The sequence below is a fragment of the Artibeus jamaicensis genome, unplaced genomic scaffold, assembly GCF_021234435.1.
Source record: "Artibeus jamaicensis isolate MK-2021 breed Jamaican fruit bat unplaced genomic scaffold, CSHL_Jam_final contig_332, whole genome shotgun sequence".
NCBI classification, from domain to species: Eukaryota; Metazoa; Chordata; class Mammalia; order Chiroptera; family Phyllostomidae; genus Artibeus; species Artibeus jamaicensis.
In genome coordinates, this window is record NW_026521788.1 from 37,472,634 (window position 1) to 37,492,819 (window position 20,186).

A 20,186-nucleotide genomic window follows, 5' to 3' on the forward strand; every position below is an offset into this window, starting at 1 on the left:
CGGGGTAGCCCCATCCAGTTTAGAGGTCCACTGACCAAAGGTGGGCCCTTGTAGACCCCAAGGGGGTCCTGAGACACGATCAGGTCCCCCGCTGAGGGGAGCTGTGGGTCTGGGTAACAGGAGAATTCCCTGGCCCACCCCACCTCCAGGAATCCACGGGGAGCCTGCACGGCTTCCTTGCCAAGTACCCTCCTTAGCAGAGGGTGAGCCTGCGCAGCAGTTCAGTGTGTGGAAGCACCATCCATTGAAAAGGTCTCACTTAGGAATAAGCATTTCCAAGTATAAATAAATGTTTCCCTGTAAAGCATCAGCTCTCCCAGAATAACGATCATGGCCTTCCTTGCTGTGCATCCCCAAGTTGAGGGCCAAGCCACAGTAGGTGCTCAGGAAATGGATGGATGGACGGATGGATGGATGGATGGATGGATGGACAAATGAACCAATGAACCAATGAACGAACAAATGAATGAATGAATGAGTGAGTGAAGATACCCTTTCTCATACGCCACTGAAGGATCAACAGAGAAACTTATACAGCAAATAAATGTTCTCTCTGCTGCTGTCAAAGCAGTGCTAATAGTTCCGCACATCATTTATGCTCTTAAAACTCTGCTCTTGAGATGGGGAGATACTAAGAATTCCACCCAGGAATCTGGGCTGGGTTTTCTAGAGGCATTTATTTGCCTTCTTCTAACATAACAGAAACTCCCAATACTCATCTGAAGCTACCTCAAAGCTAATTTTCTGAATTTCTATATATAAAATAACTCATTTAACAAAAACATCTGTATCTACAGAGTATGCAACAAAGGGAGATTTCAAAGCCCATTAACTCACAGAGATGGTATGTTACTGGGAGAATATGGGCTGTATAATTAAAACAATTTAAATCTGATTATAAAAAGACAGCAGACTTTACTGCCTGCCACCATCTCACTAATGGAAACAAAACCAGTATCTTGAGTTTTTTAAAAATTACTGTAAAATTATGAATTAGAACATGCACATACCATCACTCCACTGCCTGATCAGATGAGACAAGTCACTCCTTTCAGAGAAATATGCATTACAGAGAATGTAAGCCATCTCCACTTCAGAACTCTGCTGGGTGCACACAGCATCTGGTAGCTGAGGCTCCCAAGTCAGAAAACAGGTGGCCCCCGCATAAGCCAACATGACGGGGGTGAGGGTACCTTCTGGAGACCCTGGTCTCAAAGTGAGTGATGACTGGTTCTCCTTTTCCTCTCTCTCTACTGAACTCCAGAGCCCAGTGTCTGGGAAGGGAAAACCAAAGGGCCTGGGACGGGGGACAGACTAAATGACAGTTCGTAACCCAGCCAGGAACCCCTCGTCGTAGAGCAAAAGTATGCATCTCAGCCTGATCTGAAGGAGCCCGCCCAGAGCTCTGATGAAGAAAATCAACAGCTGTACATACCCCATCAGCTCCACCTACTGTGGGTCTGGAGGGGCAGAGAGTGGGTAGAGCTGACTGTCCTCTTGGGGTCTCCACATCCCTATGGGTCTCTCCCCTCATAGATCAAAGCCTAGACCTAGGTGTACAGCTGTGGGCCCTGATGTCCGTTTTATGGTCTACAGCCTGCACCCAAGCAAAGGCTCAGTGCCCACAGACTGAGTCACTGCTGCCGGGACCACAGAAAGGGAGCTCTTAACACCCCTGCGGATCTCACCAGAATGTCAGCACCCTCCCCCTACGTCCAGAACCTTGGACAGCTCACAGATCCTGCCAGGCCATGCCTCCAAGCCTGTCACTCAAGCTGTTCGACCACCTAGAGATTCAGCTTCCCTTTCGTCACCTGACCAACCCCCTATTCCCCAGTTAAAACTCAGCCCAAAAGTCTCTTCGTCCAGGAAGCCTCCTCTGGTTGCTCCCAAGTTCACACTAGCTTAGGCGCCACATTGTGTTCCCACAGCCCTGAGATGGCTTTGTTCTCTTGTAGTAGAGATCACATTCTTAGCCCACTGGTCTGCCCTTGACACAACCAGCTCTGTTGCCACAGCAAGCAGGGTGGGGAGCCAGGAGGGCCAGGCCCTTGCTGCTAAGCACAGCCTGCCCTTGGGTTCCCCCAGAGAATGGTCTTAATTGGAAACCATCCTCGTAGCTCTGGCCCACCTCATGCCCCATAAGGAGGCTCAAATTTCTTCCTCAACCCCTGTCACCTGCTTGCTCTAACTGAAGTTAATAATTTTTAAGCAATTAAGCCCAGCAAACCGTAACCAATTAAATAAGTACTGGTGGCTGGTGAACCTATTACAGCCTCACTTCTGCCTGGGCCTGTGTTTGGAAGGGGTGGCTGGACAGGGGCCTGATCCCAGTAACAGCCTCCAAGGCTTAACCACGCCTGGCAGAGATATACCCTTCTCCCAGCAGCCAGCCACCTAATGAGACTATCAGGGGACCTCTTAACAAGATTAGGGAGGGCCCCAGCTCTGCCTCCCGGTTTGGAGAATTTCTATTCAATTAGTCTTCAGATTCAGAGGGAGGGAGAAGCTGCCCATGAGGCTGCAGGAGCCTTTGACAATGTGGCAGAACCCGGTCCTCTCCCACTCCCCCGCCCCCCGCCCCCTGCATTCCTAGTACTGCCCTGACAGCTCAGCCTCCTGCAGCTGACCTGGGGCAGTGCCTCCACCAGAGAGAAGGGTGAGCAGAGCCGGTCAGGAGGCTGCCAGCCCAGGGCTCCTCCGCTCCCTTGGATCCTTGAACAGAGCTCCCAGGAGCGGACACACATGGGCCATCTGGAAAAAGGGAGACCCCTTTTTCAGACCCCTGCCCACAATAGGTATGTGGAGATAGGAAAGACCCACCAACGTGCAGAAGGCTGAATCTGAGGCCAAGGGCATGGGTTGTAACTACAAATAAAGTGGGGGCACACACCCCAGGGCAGCATGGTTCAGCCATCTGGCAGGGTCCTCGTAACACATCCCCAACAAGCCACATGACAGGCTCCCCTAGGGAGGGCCTCTTTGTGGAGATGACCCTTGGCCCCACCTGCCTTTAGGTCTCAGCCCATCTGTAGATGTACATCTGTGAGCTCACTGGGACTCTCACTCCTGTGTGACTCAGAGTGCTGAGAGGCAGAACTCAAGGTACCCGAGTTCACAGGCCTCACAGGCACCAACTAAGACACAATGGGACACATGCAGGAGAGGGTGGCAGAAAAGAGGAGACCCCAGACCCAGCTAAGGGAGCAGAGCAGTCAGGGAAGGCCTCCTGCAGAGCATGCCAAACTGAGACCAGACCTCGAGATGATGGAGAGACTGAGGTACAGGAGCGAGCAAGAGGGCGAACACAGAGTAGAGCAATGCCCTCTCTGCTGGCAGGGAGGGCAACCAGATGCAGCAGGGACAAGGCTTGACACCCAGCTAGGGCCAGACCATGAGGGCTCAAATGCTGACCACAGACACCATCCTGCAGGCCAGGAGCCCAGGAGCCTGGCCAGACATGGGTGTCTGGAAAATGCCCTGGTAGGCTTTGAGGTGCAAGGCTGACAGGGACCCACCCGCTCTGTGCAGGTACCTGGGCTGCCATGCACACTGCATGTTTGTGCAAATGTACTGGTGTCCCATAGGCACGGCCAGGGCAGAGCACTCACCAGTACTGATCAGTGGGTGCTAATACGCATCACAGACCTGCTCTCCTCCCTTTAGCGAAATTCATGTTCTTGGCAGGAGCTAAGCAGTCTGACACAGTCGGACTCCCAAACCATGCTCAGGGTCCTCTCCTGATGTAGTTTTCATCATTAACAACTGAGTTTCAAAGGCCCTACAGCCCCTGCTCACCAGGAGATTTCTAGTTCCTGCTTCCTCAGATGCCAATGTGGTAGAGATGCCAGCTACATCCTAGCACAGTCACTGCTTCCCAGCCTCTGGAGCACTTGCCGAAGAGGTGCTGGTAGGAGTACTGGGCAGTGCCCTGCCCCACCAAGCTCAGAGCGGCCAGGGTCCCTGGATCCAGACCTGCAGCTGCTCCTCCCTCCCCTAAACCCTTCTCCTGCCCTCCTCATCCCCATTTCACTCATGTGGAGACCGAGTCTCACAAGCCCACCAGAGAACTCCAGGTGGCAGATAAGACTAGAATCCCAGGTCATGGCTCAACCCAATACCCAAGCAGCCACCAGCCACAGAGGCCCCAACAGCTAGCACCTGGGCCCAGGGGAGCTTCTGCTTCCCCTGTATAGCTACCCTCCCCACCAAACTCCACTCCCCCCCCTCACAGGCACACCTCAGGCCTACAGAGGGTATGGACAGGACACTGGTCCTGAGCTCCTGACAGGGCACTCAGGTAGGGAAATACTTTTCCGAAATGGAGCCACAAAAATTGTGTCCCACACCGGCCAGTGAGTGTGGAAGATTCCTCCATGCCAGCTGTACCCTTCATGCTGACCTTTCACTGCCCCAGAGACATGCCAAGGAGGAGCAACGCCATCAGCTCCAAGAAAAGATCTTCAAATCCAGAACTGGCTGGGAGGGAAAGGCCAGCACAAGTGGGCTTTAGTGGGCAGGACAGGGCTGCTGTAAGTGCAGCAAGCCTCCAGGCCCATATCTCAGGGCTCCAAGTCCAGAACAGGAAGGCAGGACCACAGTGAGCTTGCAGGGGTCTCAAGAGTGGAGGTCCCACATGTCCATTCTGTCCCCCATCCAGGGACTTTTTCTGAGCAACCATGACCAGCCCAAACCAGGCCTGACTCTGGGAATTTGGCAGTAAATAAGACAGATACTTCTCTACCCTCACGGACCTGATGTTCCTTGGAAATAAATTAAGAACAACTACAGATGGGGAGGCACACAGAGGAGGAAAAGGAGGCTTTGCCACAGAATAAGAGGGGCCCTGCTTAGAGCCAAGAGGAGTTACTCCTGGAAGGTGATATCGGGGGCACAGCTGAAGGCTGGAAAGGAGCATGTCAAGCGAGGAGCCTTCCAGATGGCAGTAATGGCACGTGCAAAGGCCCTTGGGCAGCAACATGCTTCACCTATTGGAGACGTGAAGAAAGCCAATGTGGCTAAAGCAGAGAGATCAAGAGCAGGTGAGGTCAGACCTTGTTGGATACTTAGGGGTTTGCAGTTTCTGGCAAGGGGTCTGGATTTTATTTTTAATATAGCAGGAACCATTTAAGGGTTTCTACAGGAGAGGGAGATGATTGGATTGATTTTACAGGTAACTCTGGCTGCTGTGTGAACAGGGGCCTAAAGAGGAGGGCAGAGGCAGGGAACAGTGAGCAAGTGACTGCAGAGGTCCAACCCGAAGCTGAAGAGATGGCAGTGAAAGCAGAAAGAACTGGACAAGGGCCAAGGATAAAAGGAGGGTCACGGGTAAATAACGAGGAGAGTCCTGACTTGGCCGCCAATCCTTCACGTTTCCTAAGCAATCTCTACTTAGTTTTGTTCCCTGTATAATTCCCAGCGGCACCCAGGTTCATCCTGCGATGCTGCACATCCAGCCCTGGGCACAAGGTGTCAACAGACACCAGGTATCGCCAGATACCTAAGCTTTTTAACAGGCCATCACCAGGATCCTGTAGTAGAACAAACATTACCAAGCCCACCATATTCTTTCCCTTGGTGAGATTCCTGTGCTGGCTCCCAGCACCACCCTCGTGGCTATGCCTGAGGTTTCTACAACGAAGGGAGGATGAACTGAAAAGGCTCGGGCTCCCAGAGGACTGCAGTGCGCTGGTTCGTGAAGCCCGTACATAAGACAACGTGCACAGATAGAAATAGTGCATGACCGAGTCAGGTGCAGTGGTGCAGTGGCTAGTGAGATATCAGTGTTTCCATCTGATGCAACCCTGTGTCCCATGGGTGCTGGTTAGACCCAGTATCAGCTCCACAGCAGACTAGGGAGCTGGGCAGTGGGAGGGGCTAGGCCTGGCATTTGGAGCATTTCTGAAATCAGTGAAGACAGCACAGGCCTCCTGCAAGCCGGCTCTGACTGGGAGAGAGAGCCAGCCCCCAGAGGCACTAGTGAGCGTCCAAAAGCCCTGAGCAAACTGGACGTGAAAGCAGTCGGTGTGACGGTGCACACTGGAGTCAAACAGCACAGGCTCCAGGTCGGGGCATCTGAGGTATCGCCCTTTCCTGGACAGAGTCCAGGCTCCAGGACCAAAGGCTCCCCCAGAGCCGCAGGGAGAGGCGGTGCTGACAGCCAGTGTTCACTCAGCCTTCGTTAATATCAGCAGAGAGTCCAGAAGAAGTAGTGATAGCCCCCCTCCCTCTGCACTGGCCAGACGACAGTGAAGACAACAACTGTGGCTCCTGTTTACTGAGCACCTCCGTGGTGCTAGGCACTGGCTGAGTTCTCTACAGCCACCTCACTTGGTCCTGAAGACAACCTGTTAAGGGAGGTGCCACTGTCCCCATTTTATAGGCAGGAAAACTGAGGTCAGCAAGTTAAGTCCCTCACTGAGGGACACAAAGAGTGTTAACAGGGGCAGTGACAAACGGATGGATCCAAAAGAGAATCAGGTGAAACGTCATTGGGCTCCAGGATGCGCAGCCTTGAGAAAGCCTGAGGGGCACAGTGGCTGTCTTCAAACATGTGGGTAGTAGACACAGCCTGGCTGAATACAAAGTTAGGTTAAAGACAAGAATCTCTGATCCTCAAAGGTACCTGGCTCTTATCCGATGTGTGTGAGCCCCAAGGTCCTGGGAGGGGCAGGGCTGGCCCAATTCCCTCAGTGAGTTCTCCCACAGAGAGTCTAGTGCCAGGCCAGGGGTGTCCACAGTCCTGCCCTTCCAGCTTTAGCTCAGACTGCCATAACAAAATACCATAGATTCGGGGTTTCAACAACAGACATTTATTTTTCACAGACTGCATGCTGGGAAATCCAAGATCAAGGTGTTGGCTGATCCAGTTCCTCATAAGATCTCTTCCTGGCTTGTAGACTACCACCTTCTCACAGGGTAAAGAGAGAGCAGCTCTCTGGTCTATTCTTATAACTAATCCTATCATGAAGCCCCCACCCTCAAGACCTCATCTAAACCTAGTCACCTCCTAAAGTCCCCACTTCCAAATACTATCGCACTGAGAGCTGGGGCTCCAACACATGAAGAATCTGGGAGGATGCACAACCACATCACCTCCCGTTCTGGACACCAGGACCCTTTGATTCAGCTTAATACCTACATGGCTGGGACCACAGGAGAGTCACTCCCTGGTGTGGGCAGGCAGACTGGCTCCCGCCCTCACCCCACAGACATGATGCCTAAGTGCCAAAGGGGACACCAACAATGAAGACGGGCCCACGCTACTGCCCACAGCCTCCTCCTGACCTTGGCCAAGTTGAACAGCTACCACCACAATGACCATGTCTTTGGGGTGATCTCTGAGGGACCCCAAGTCAGGACCACACATCTGGGTCCAAGGATTTCCCCAGGAGTCAGGGGGAAGTGATATTCTTTGAGTGCCTCATGAACTGCCCTGTCTTAGAGCTGAGGATGCAACAGGCCACAAAAGAAATTGAGTCCCTTTCTTCCTGCAGCCCAATCAAGGGAAAACATGTGACAAGGCCAGGTTCCTCTGGGCACTGGGGGCGCCCTTGGCATGCTGCCTCTGGACTGAGACCTGAAGGAAGTCCAGGAGGAGGACAAAGAGAGAAGGGACTGGAGGGGCTCCAAGCAGCAGCTAGCACTGCTGGATAGTTCTGCTGAATGTGCCCGGGCAGCACGAGTATCTGCACCACATGCACATATACACTCACACATACTCAAGTGCACACACTCATGCACACATGCTGAAGCACACATGCACATACACGCATATACACTCACACATACTCAAGAACACATAGATACACACTCACGCACTCATGCGTACACAGGGCCAGGGATCTCTGCCTAGATTTCATAGACTGCCAAGGTCCTGACCCAACCTCCTTGACAGTCCTCCCTCCTCAGTGCTGCCCATCACAACATGCTCCCCCAGGGGCATGGCCACCCTGCCTACTGTCCCTGGAGGAACACTGGCTATAGACACACTGTGCAGCCCCAGCTCAGCGCTGTGAGCATGTAGTGTCACACCTCAGCCCCACAAAGCCTCTATCAGGCACCCAGGAAAGGCCCTAAGCAGAGGCTCTAGCTTGGGGCTCATCGACAGGGAGAGATGCACTGTCAGAGCTCTAAGCCCAAAATAGGAGTCTGTAGGACTCGGAGGCACCCCACCAGATTGTGTGGGCTACTTAGAACTCTGAGTGGAGCTGTGGGAGTCCTAGGGCTGAGGAACAGCATTTGACAGCTGTAGCCGTGACAGGAAAGGCAGAGGGCACCCTAGGTCAGAGCCAAGTCAGGGCCACCTCAGCGCCTGGCACCAGCCCACATAAAAACCACTGCTGAGACAAGCACAGGGAGCCCAGTCCAGAGCCCCCAAACGTGGTCCCTCTCTTCTCCAGCCTCTGGGTGCTGAGAAGAAAGCCCCCAGCCCCAGTCCAGGAGAAGAGCCAAAGCAAGACCTCTAGGCTCCACCTCTGCACAGGGAGGCAGTGCAGAGCCCACCAGCCTGGCCAGGCTGAGGCTGAATGTGCAGGGGCTCGGGCCATGCCGCGGCCAGCACAGAAATGGCTACTGCTAGGGGCGGGGTGGAGAGGGGATGGAATTTAGCCAGTGGAGTCCATTTCTGCCCTTACCTGAGAGTTGGTATCACCAAGGGGTATCATATACCCTTGGCAGGGGCCCAGGACACCCTAAGAACAAATGTCTACCAACTCTCTTATATGCCACTACCCAAACCCTTAATCCCAGCATGAGGCACTTCTACTGGGCATCCCATGGCATTGCTGCTGGCTGACAGCCTTCTTCCCGCTGGGCATGTATCACTTCTCTAGAACCATCACCACTTCACAGATGGTGGAACTGTTTGGAGGACAGGGCGAGTGACTTCTCAGCTCATCAGTCACAGAGCTGAGATCTAAACCCAGACCTGCCTGACACCTTTCCACTAAATAGAGCAAGTTATGTATGCCCTATGGCAGGTTCCTGGGGGGCTAGGCCACATGGGGCAGACTCCAGCCACTCTGTGCACTCAGAAAAGCAAGACTGCAATATCGTTCAGGGGCAGTCTGCAGGTTCCCGGAGCCCAAGTCCACACAGACGGCTCTAGGCAGCCTGCGTAGGGACCATGTTGTCAGTACCGACCTCCTTCCCTGCTCCCTTGGGACACTGCAAAAGGCTACAGCACAACTCCCAGCTCCCCTAAATGATGCAGCAGCTGGAGGATCCTGCCCAGCCCAGGTGAGGAAGGGCTGGAGACCAAAAACCCTTGGGATCACTCAGGCTGGTAATGTGACAACCATCCCTAGCTTTTTGCCTGGCCCTTAGCTAGGCATTTTAGTTCATTTCCTCAGCTGATCGTCACAGCTGTCCTCTGTGTTGTTACTCCTCCTCCAGTCACAGAAACCTGCACAGAGTCAGAGAGCAGAGCAGGAACGGGAACCCCAGTCTGTAAGGGAGAGCAACAAGCCTCCTCCTGCCCCCATCTCCTGAGCACCAGGCCTGTTCTCATGTGGAGGCATGGGCAGCCCAGGCTGAGCCCTGGAAAGGGACAGGCGCAGAGATGCAGCTGTGACATCTGGCTGCCTCTGTCTGGGTCTGGTGAAGGACTGATGTGAGGGAAGCAATTGGGTAGATTGGGCCAGCCAGGGCCACATGTCCCAGATCTGGCAGGAAGAGGAGATGCAGCCCGAGCTGAGGACCATCCTGGGCCCCCAGCTGGCGGCCTGTGGCTTCCCCCACTGTGTGCCTGCCCCACCCACAGCTTAAGCCCAGAAACATAAAGAAAGAGGCCATCTAATCACCTCACAGCTACTGATGCTTCAGGCCTAGAAGGGAGAACTCTGGGTCTTTCTCTTCCCAATCTATGGCCACTGGCCAGAAAACTGGCTATTTATACACTGGGAGGAAGGTCTTTGAGAACCCAGCTGATGGGATATCACCTTGCTAGGCTCCGGGCCAGTCAGAGAGGCCACACTCCCAAAGGGCTGTAACAGGCCAGCCCATGGCAGAGAGATGAGTCTCTGCCCTGCCCAATGCTGTAACCAAAGAAAGAGGAGCTGCTGTGCAGGCAGGCAGGGGTGAGGAGGGGATGGGGAGGGGATGAAGGAGAAAGCAGGAGAAGTCTGTAAGAGGAGCAGGTCCACAGGGAGCCCTGCTGATGCCACAGGAAGGGCCAACTTGCTGAAGTCCAGCTGGGGGAGCTCACTGGTGCTGGCCCCAGCAATGGCAAAGCCTGGATGCCAATCTCCATCTCATTACTTAGGAAGCATCTGACCCAAGCCTTCTGAGAACAGGACCAGTCCAGGCCCTAGTTTTCAGGGGACAAGATTAGTAGACACTGATAAAAGGTGAGAGCCCAGCTGGGGCTGAGGACCCAGACTTTCTGACTTCCCACCATACCGAAGGGCTGCCCAGATCTTTGGGGGGCAGAAGGAAAAGTAAATGAATGGGCAAACGGAAATTGATAGGCGCCATGGATTTGACTCAATAAGGATCCATGACCTAAAACTGTTGTTATTGTTTTAATAAGTGACCAAGGAAATGGGAGGCTGTTTTGCATGAATAGGGCCACAGGCACTTGTGTCATTCACCAAATACTCCAAGTTCTCCCCTTTCCAGGCACATCGTACGACTGTGCTTCCTGGACTCCTTCAGCCTGGCTGGGACAACACGACTAGTTTCAGCCAGTAAGTTTTGAACAGAACTGACATGGATGTGTCACATCCAGAGCTCTTTTCTTCTGGCACAGCAAATGGCAATATTCAAGCCGAGTGACCATGACCAAGATGAACCAAGCTCTAAGCTGATCAACGATGGCCGTTGTAGCATGAGCAAGAGATAAATTTTTATGTTAAGCCACTGAGATTTGGGAATTATTTGTTACCACAGCATAACATAATCTCTCCTGACTGACATAAAGGGAACCACAGAACAAAACCAAAGGGTAGGGACAAAGAGCCACTGCCCTGAGTAGCCAAATCTAAAAAGATTCACATGCAGGGATCAGACTGGGTTACAAATGGTTTAGGAACAAGAAGTACAGACTGAATGTTCCAAGTTTTTAGGAGACAGCATTTTCTGGGTAGTGAGAAGGCCAAGTAAAGAAGTAAGATGATGGCTAGAGGGGACAGGCTAGGGGATTTTGACCTGGCATTGACAAGAATTTAGAGAGACAATTTCTATCGGCCCTTAGAAGATGTGGCTCTGAGTGCGAAGGGTCAAACTCAGCTACCCTCCAAGAGAAACCTACAGAAGTGGTGTGAGGTGTCCACCTGTTCACTGCCAGTTAAGCCCAACCTCCCAATCTGGGAACAAGCACATGGCAGTAGAAATACTAAAAAAGAGACTTCTGGCCAAGATGGAGGCATAGGTGGAAACACTGTACCTCCTTGCACAACCAAGTTTAAGGACAAGAAAGAATAGAAACAAAAACACAACCAAAATAGACAGAAGACTGAACTATACCGAAGTCCATCCAACAAGGATACGACTGCCATGGGACCTATAATTCTGAAGGGAAGCCAAGGAAAATGCTAGAGGCATCAAAGCTCAGGGAGAAATACCACCTAGCAGAATGCCTCTGTACCAGCACAGTGTGTGAGGGCAGGGTGACAACCTAGGAGTGACCAACACAAAACAACCAAGACCATCAGAGGGCCATCAACAAGCTTGCTGAGTTTATCTTCGTTTTATTTCACTGTTTCATTGTTTCATTCTGTGAACACTAAGCTATGCTTTGGTGGATTTTACCTTGTCTTCCTAAAACACTTGTGCTTAAAAGGAATATTGCCTCACATATGTTCCTTAATTCATCCTCTTCCTTAAACTGTCATCTTTCCACTCTATGACAGATATCTCTACAGGATAACCCATGACTTGAGTTTTTTACTTATACCACAAGATAATACTGTGAACAGGGAAGACTAGTATTCAGCCAGTTATTTTATTCATTTATGCATTTATATAATCTTCTCCTTGAGCAGGCACTGTAAAACAATATAAATTTTTTATTTAACAAATTAGCATCTTTTCTAGTATCTAGAAGACAAATTCTGACACTTTGTTAATATGATCTTTGCCAACTAAATCTAAGATATAACATTTTTAAGAGTTAAATATAATTTCTGTTATTATTTGCTAACTTTAAATCTTCATCAAGTGCATATTTCATCAAGTGTGATTCATTTTTTAACATAAACACATAAAGACTGAACAACTAGCTTAAAAGGTAGTTTGTAAGGAGCTTATATACAAAATCGGCCTGAAGAAATTGTGGGTGCAAATCATAGGACCAAAACTCAAAGTAGTTTCTTATTTTTTTCAGTAATACTTAAGCATATCTCAGCATCAATGATTCCATTTTTTAAACAATAAGTTGTTTTAAACAAACAAGCAAGCAAGATATAATCGAAGACATTGAAACTGGGAACAAGTTGACAGTAACCAGAAGGGAAGGGGAGGGGATAATGGGCAAAAAGGGTAAAGGGTTTGGAAGGAACAGCTATAAAGGACACGTGGACAATAACAAGGAGGGTGGAGACGGGGAGGGAGGGAGGGCTGGGGTGGTGCAGAGAGAGGAGGGAAATGGAAGAAAACTGTACTTGAACAACAATAAAAATCAAAAGTATTAAAAATAACAATAAGTTGATTTGAATATTGAAAAATATATGCAGCTGCTAAAAGTAATGTTTACAAATAGTTCACAGTGATTTCAGAAAAAATCAACGCTACGTTAAATGAAAAAAGGAAGACAAACAACTGAATGGGAGCTCTGAGCATTTATAAAATATAGTGGAGAAAAAAACTAGCAGGAAATAACAAATATAGAATTCAGAAGGATTTTCTCCTGTCTCTTTTTTTACTTACTTTAAGAGAACTTTATTTTATTTTAAAACAAAACATTTTTTCAGCCTGAAAGAAGTTATTTACAGTTTTCATCATTTTAATTATGAGTCTGACAAAGTCTCCTGCTGAGAATCAAGCAAGACTTGGAAGTAAGGAAGTTTTGGGTAAACTGCAAGGTTATAAATCTAATTTCTCCCAAATATAAATTGTCCTGTATCTTTCCTGTACACTCCACATTTTATAAATTGAACATGCATTGCCTTTTCTCTTTGTACATTTTTAAATTAACACATGCTCATTGTAGCAATGCATTTCTTTTGTAATCGGGGGTGAGAGAGCTAAATAAAAAGCTGAAAATATTGTAGAAAGGTCAATGAGGGTCTGCTGTCAAGAAATACACTAGCTTAAGAAATGATGCAGCTGAAAACAACAACAGCCTCAAGAGAAGCTGAGATGAATTCACAGCTGGAACAAGGAAAGGAGAGGGATTCGGTGTTTACTGAACACCTAACACAGGCCTTCCACAGACAATGCACACACATCTCACTCATTTAATCCTCATAATAATCCTATAAGGAAGGTACTATGATTGTTTCCTTTTAACATACGTCAACAGAAGCTCAGAGCAGAGCCCGGACTCCCCCAGGGTCACATTGCAAGTGAGACAGACAGGATTTGAAAACAGTCCCTTTATGGCGCTACAACAGGACGGTCTGACCAGATAGCTGGGGAGTGAGGGAGATTCTAATCCAGGGGAACCCTGACCCAGCACAGAGGCTGCACTCCCCCAGAGAAGGGATGAAGGGCAGGGAGAAATGCCAAGGCCACAGATCAAAACGGCAGCAGCAGGAGGAGGCTATTGGAGGAACTGTAAACGACCCAGTGTCCATGGCCCTGGCAGCTGAGCTCCAGGAGGAGCTTATACTGGGGCTGCACAGGCAGAAAAGGTCCAAACACCTGTGTATATGGCAGAGTTCAGCAAGCCACCTCAGAGGCCAGAGCCCCACCCTAGGCCAAGACGCCATAGACTAGTGCATGGCTCTGAACACTGCCCCCTTGTGGAACATGGTGGCCAGAAGAGGGGCAAAGACAAACATGGCATACAACAGTACACATTGGTTGAAAAGCTGGGCACTCCCACAGTGGGTGGGATTTAGGGAGCGTACTTGAAAACAGAACACAGGCAGAAACCTATACTCTTGCTTGCCTCCCATCCTCAGCTGGAGTGCACTCAGGCCTTAGGCCTTGCACAGTCAGGAGCCAGGTCGCAGAGTCACAGTCCCAAGTTGGCACAGGCCTCAACAGCACCAGCCCTTGGGCTCACCCTGAGAGCAGCACACAGAGGCATGATCTGGGAACATTCCTCAGCCCCAGGGGCACGGGCAACCTTGGACACCACGGCCCCATGGATGTAGCTTCCCCTGAACAGCCATCTGGAGTGATCTGGAAGGACACCTCAGCAGAGAGAGCTGCAGCAAGGTGATGGCGACACTAGGACCCACATGTGCACCAGAAAGACAGAGAACCTGAGGACGGAGACCCATTCACGTAGCTGCCATGAGCTTCAAAAGGACAGATAAGATGGGGCGAGGTGACTAGACTCTGACTCTGGTCCTGGGGGTGGCTGGTCTCCTGTGATTTGTGAATGAGCTTGGCTCGGAACAGGAATGCTCTAGGCCCCCTCACTTTGCGTCCCCTGTTAACAAAAACCTCTTTCCTTCCCCACAAATCTTCATGTTATTCTTGCACATGGTGGCAAGCAGCTGGACCCCCGTTACAATGCTGTCTCCTGGACCAAAACAGGGACAGAATCAGCCCAATCCACAGGGGATCACTGGGAGCTTCTCCAATCCATGAGGGAGATTAAACCCCAGTCTATCTTTGCCCCCTTTCTCTTTGGCCCCTCCCCCACCCCCAAAAGTTCTTTCCTTCCCACCCAAACCGTGTCTACCACCCATGTCCTATTGCAATGAACATCCAGGCCCAAGAAAGATAACATATCCATTAGGCAGGGCCAAGCCACAAATGGACAGCGAGCCACAGAGCAGAGAAGGAAGGACTCTAAGCAAGTTGAGTGCCTGCCCAGCCAATCCCCAGGCTAGGGAAAAGGAGCCTCTGAGCACTTCTCTGTACTCCCTGAGGCCCTGGAGGGGCTGGTCCCTCCCATCCCTCATAGACATCCAAGGTTCTACATAAGGGAATGGGATAACACTCCGGCTTTCTGCCCACATAGCTCATAAGTTGAAAGCACATACCATCTTTAACCAGTACATACTCTTCTGGGCTGCACACAGCTCAGCAATACCTGGTCACTACCCCTCTACCTGGACAACTGCAGACATCAGAATCCAACTGCCTAGGACAGATGTTCACACATACTCGCTCTCACCCCACGTGAGACTGTATCAGCCCGTGATCTTTGGAGCCTAAGATATTTTTCAGTTACACAAGTAAAGAAACTAAGACCTAGAAAAGCAAGGTTTACATCAGAAAAAGTCCCTGGGTGGAGCCCTGTGTCTCCAGGAAAAAGCTGCATTGGGGTTTGGAGGCTGAATGCCCCATAGCTATTTTTGTTGGGCTTATAATATGTTGGTAAATTATTTGATTAGTTAACAGTGGTTCAAAATCAAATTTTACATTAAAGTCCAGATTTGGGACTCCTCTTTTTAAAAACTAAGCATATCTACAACACTAGGATTTTCATTCCCAGATGGCAAAATTGGCTAGGGCTGTGGAACACACAGGCAGGGTCCCGTCACACTGTGAGCTCCCGGGTGCAGGGAATGTGCGCTTCCCTGCACTGTCCTCAGCCCCCAGCACAGAGAATGAATGTCCACAGAGACAAGTGTGTGGGACCAATACCAAAGAAGCAGGATGCTCTTTGAAAATGGTGGCATATAACTGGACAAGTTTCTGTCACCAGATCCCCACTCAAGTTAGTCGTTCCTGCCTAATGAGGCCCACCATCACCTGGCTGGAGCCCACTTTCACGAGGGCTCACATAAGAAATCCAGGGGTGGGCGATGTGGGGGGCAGGGACTGCTGGTGGGACCACACACCAACGACAGGGATTCCTCCCCCAGGACTCCAGTGGACATCTGACCATGGGTACTGCCAAGGCCAGGAAGCAGCAGTTCTCATAATGGGCAACAGCAACCTCACCCCACTCACTACAACCCCCAAAGCGTAACCTCAGAACTCTGGGTTTATATAACTACCTTAAGACACACTACTTGGATGTTCGGGCCCCAGAGCTGGGCCTTCTCCCTCTATTACACCTAAGAATAGGAGACTCGCAAAAGACCTATTCCCAACGCAAAGTTCTCTCTAGCATGAACTCCGAGCCCAGACCAGAGCCTTCACCGAGTCACCCTGTCTTTGCAGGTACCCAAGAAACCCACAGCCTACCTATAACCCTTGGCAGCAGAAAGACTCTGGGCTCAGCAGGCTGGGGGAGGGAGGGGCAGCCTGGAGTCCCCCACCAACCTTCCTCCTCCTTACACCCACAGTCCTGCCAGTTTCTCCTTAGAAAAATCCCCACATTCTGTGCCACCAGCTATGCCCTTTATCCTCAGCACTCCTGGCCTCAAAGTCTAGTCCACGCACAGATAAGAGGAGGAAAGCAGAGGAAAGGAAAGGGACCTGGGCTGGGCAGATGTCAGGGTCGAATAGAGCCTCAGGCCCTTACCAGGAAGTAAGCGGTGTCGGGGAGGAACCCAGGTTCCAGAACCAGCCTAGTGCCAGGTAGAAGAGAAAGAAGGGAATAAGCGGAGGGAACAGCAAATACCGTCCTCCCCACCCTGTCCAGTGCCCCGTGCACTTGTCCCTGCCCCCAGGCCTGATCTGAGGCAGAGGTATGGCCCCGGGCTGCCCAGGCGCAGGCTAGGATTTACCTGCAGCCAGGCCTGGACCAACTCCACTCCTTTCCTGGTCAAACAGCGCCTACCTCCGGCCCATGCGGCGCCTCGGCCCGAGATGGTGACAGCGAAAGCAGAGAAATCAGCTCCTCCAAACCCGGCAGAGGTGCACGGCTGGCCGAGAAGCGAGGAGCCAAAGCACTGAGCAGGCGAAGGACGAGAAATGCGGCAGGTTCTGGGCCGCGTTCCGGAGAAAGGAGACTGCAGGCTCAGCCTCCAAGCTGTCCTCGGTTGGCATTGAGGAAGACACCATACACCGGCCCATCGAGGTCAGGGGAGGTGCACGGACGCAGACGCGTTCACGCACAAACACTCAAGAAACAAACGCAGCCCTGAGCTACTCACTCCTGCGCGACCAGCACAGGACGCGCACACGCGCCAACCCAGCTGGAAAGGAGGCTCACAAACCTACCACACACCCCGCGCTCACAAGCTCCCCTGCCCAGCCTCTCTGTAAGAGCACTACCAGCAACGCTGCTTTGGGGAGGTGCAGAGAGCGCCACCGTGGCTGGCAGCGCGGCTGCCCAGGCACACAGGAGGCCCTGCACGGCCAAGCCTGTCGCAAGCTCACAGACCTCCTCTGCTCCGCAGCCTGGAAGGCCGCGGCCCATTTAACCCTGGGCACCGAGGCTCCTCACCTTCTTGCACGGCCTGGAACGGGTTGTTGGCCTCGATGACCTTGATGGAGTAGGTGATCTTCTCGCTCTGCAGGATATCATCGTTGAGGCTCAGGTCTGATACAGCCAGCTGGAATACCCTATCGTCCTTGGCCGCGTTCTCCTCGAAGATGGCACCTGGAGGAGACGAGGGGTCAAGACCGGCCTGAAAAGCTCTACCTCCCCACCCCACCCCCACTCCTGCCTTGGTCATGGGGCTGGCAGAACCTCTGGTTGCCAGGTGGTGGGAGTTCTGGACTGAAGTTTCAGAACAGTTAAAGGCTTTTCTAAGTCAAACAACACAGGATGCCCCCCACACACACGACACACATGTGCAGAGTTGACATGAGTTACACATGCATATCACACATGCTCCCACCAGTTCATGAGTGTCTCAAACCATGCTCCCTCATGATCCATCTGTGCCCCACACAACTGACTGAGCCGAGCTGGAGTGCCCTCAGGTAGCACACACATGCTCTGACATCCCAGGAGCCAGGAAGATCCCCGGCCCCAAACCCAAAAGCGAATGATGACTTCCTTTTGCCCTGCACATTCCCCTGTGCGTGGAGCTAAGCAGGTAGGTCTGAGGTGGCTTTCCTGCTCAGAGGCTTTTTTGCTCCGGGGCCTTGAATAACCAGCATTTCAGTGCCACCCTGGCTCCTGGGCAACACTGCCCAGCCCTGCCTATGGGCTCCAACTTCTGCTCCCCATTTCTCCCCACTTCCTCTTCCTCCTTGAATGTTGTGTGGAGGGGAATGTCCCCTCGACCCCTTGCCTTCTGCCCCAGCAGGGCTGAGAAGCCCAAATAGAGCTGATCTTGAAAGTGCCTTCTAGAATTACCAGAAGCTCTTCAAGGGTGGCCTCTGGCTGGCCTTTTTCACGCTCAGCACAGCCTTTGCCTACTCTGAGCTTCTGTCTGGCCAGGCCTGGCCCTGTAGCCTGGGCAACTCCAAAATGCCCACCAACCCAGAAATGGGCCCAATGATCCTCCCAGAGCTGGTGGCGGAGGGGGGACCCCAATTCCAGGATGCACCCAGAGGGGCTGACCCCGACCCAAGTGCCCACACACCCACACTCACCCCACCCCCCATGGGAAGTAGTTTGATCCCCGGGCCCAGGCGAGGGAAGGGGGGCGATGCAGCCCACCAAACCCAAGCCTAGGTCCCTCATCACCCCTCTCCACCCCAAGCCCTCCTCCCTCGCCCGCCTTGCCCACCATCCGGGCCTCCTCTAACATCTCCGAATCTCCAGTTTCTCCGTGCTCGCTGGTCTTCCCCAACTTCCGGAAAGGCGATGCAGAGGGGCTCACCCAAATCAACTGCCCTCGGCCCCCCGACCCAGCCCAACTTCCTAGGATTATTCTCCTGCTACCAAATCCCACACATTCCCCCTCCGTCCGCCCCTCCTCCTCTCCACTCTCTCCTCTTCTCTACGGGTTCTCTCCCTCCATCCATCTCTTCCCGCTCAGCGCACACACATTCCCCTCACTGCCACTGCCACTGCCGCCGCCGCCGCCCACACTCTTCTTCCCTCGGCTCCCACTACCCGGAGCATTCGCTGGAGCCCAAGACTTGAACATCAGGAAACTCTCGGACTGTCTAGGATTGGGCTGCAGTCGCCACAACCAGATACACACACACCCACACATACACGGAGAGATACACTGACACACACGGGAGAAACAGACAAACACTGGGTCCACTCTAACAGGCTGGCTGACAGTCGCGTACTCACCGACACAAGCTCAGACAGCCCCACACACCCCAACGCCCTCTCGCCGAGATACCAACACGGGCCAGGCGCACACACAGCGGCACAAGCTGACAGCACCCACCCACCACACACGGTTCGGGTTGGGCCTCTCCAGATTCTGCCCTGCCAACTTGGCGAGATCCCGGGCTGCGTCCGTCCCCTGGTCCCCACTGATCTGGGCTGCGCCGAAGGGCTAGCCGGAGCCCACCGACGGCTCCTCCAGGGGTGCGGGCCTGGGCGCGTGTCCAGCACCGGGGTCCCCGCAGCCGCGGCCCTAAATGTTGGCAGAGGCCGAGGGGCCCCCGCGCGCAGGGATGGAGCCAAGGGGGAGCACCGAGGGGCCCGCGGGAGCGCGGCGCGGCGCGGCCCGTGCCCAGCTCCTCCGCGGGGCGGCGCGGCCCTTCTGGAGCACAGCCCTCGGAGCCCCTCGGACCAGGGAACCGCCAAGTTTGGATGCCGCGCACCTCCTGCGCTACTGAGGCCCCCGCCCAGCCTTCGCCCAGCCGCCTGCTGCTCTCACCAATGTGGATGATGGAGTCGGCCCGCACCGACACGCACTGGCATATCCAGGGGAGAAGCCACAGCGTCAGCGCTTCCATGTCCCCCAGGCGCGCGGCTCATCCGCCCGGGCCCGGGGTGAGGCCGAGGGCAGCGCGGAGCGGGGAGGCGCCCGTCCGGGTGCAGTCCCGGGCTGGTCCCCGGGAGAGCCGAACGCGCCCGTGCGTCTTCCCCGCGCGCCCGCCCCTGCTCCCGGTGCCCCCCCACCCCCAGCCCAGCCCAGCTCGGTCCGCTCCCGCTCCGGTGGCGGCTGCAGAGGCGGTGGCAGCCGGATCCCAGGCCGGCGCGGCGGGGGCGGCCAGCGGTAGCGGCGACGGTGGCGCTTCCCGCGGCTCGGGCGGCTTCGGAGGCTGCAGAGGCGGTGGCGGCGGTGGAGGCGGTGGCGCGGCGGCCGGGCCGGCGAGGCAGCTCCGGGTTCGCCGGGTGTCTGAGCCCCGGCCAGGAGCGAACTGCG

The 20,186-nt window shown here is 53.2% G+C and overlaps 1 protein-coding gene across 2 annotated transcripts in view; it reads right to left on the reverse strand.

Moving 5' to 3' along the window:
• GRID1 (glutamate ionotropic receptor delta type subunit 1) overlaps window positions 1-19,868 on the reverse strand; it is a 780,146-nt gene extending 760,278 nt beyond the window's left edge. For both annotated transcript variants that reach the window (XM_053663815.1, XM_053663813.1), the window contains exons 1-2: window positions 19,695-19,868; window positions 17,402-17,557 (exon numbers count right to left, since the gene is read on the reverse strand). In XM_053663815.1, the coding sequence (XP_053519790.1) occupies window positions 17,402-17,557; window positions 19,695-19,773 (235 nt within the window). In that variant the 5' untranslated portion in view covers window positions 19,774-19,868. The remainder of the gene's footprint in view (window positions 1-17,401; window positions 17,558-19,694) is intronic.
• Window positions 19,869-20,186: the final 318 nt, after the last annotated feature.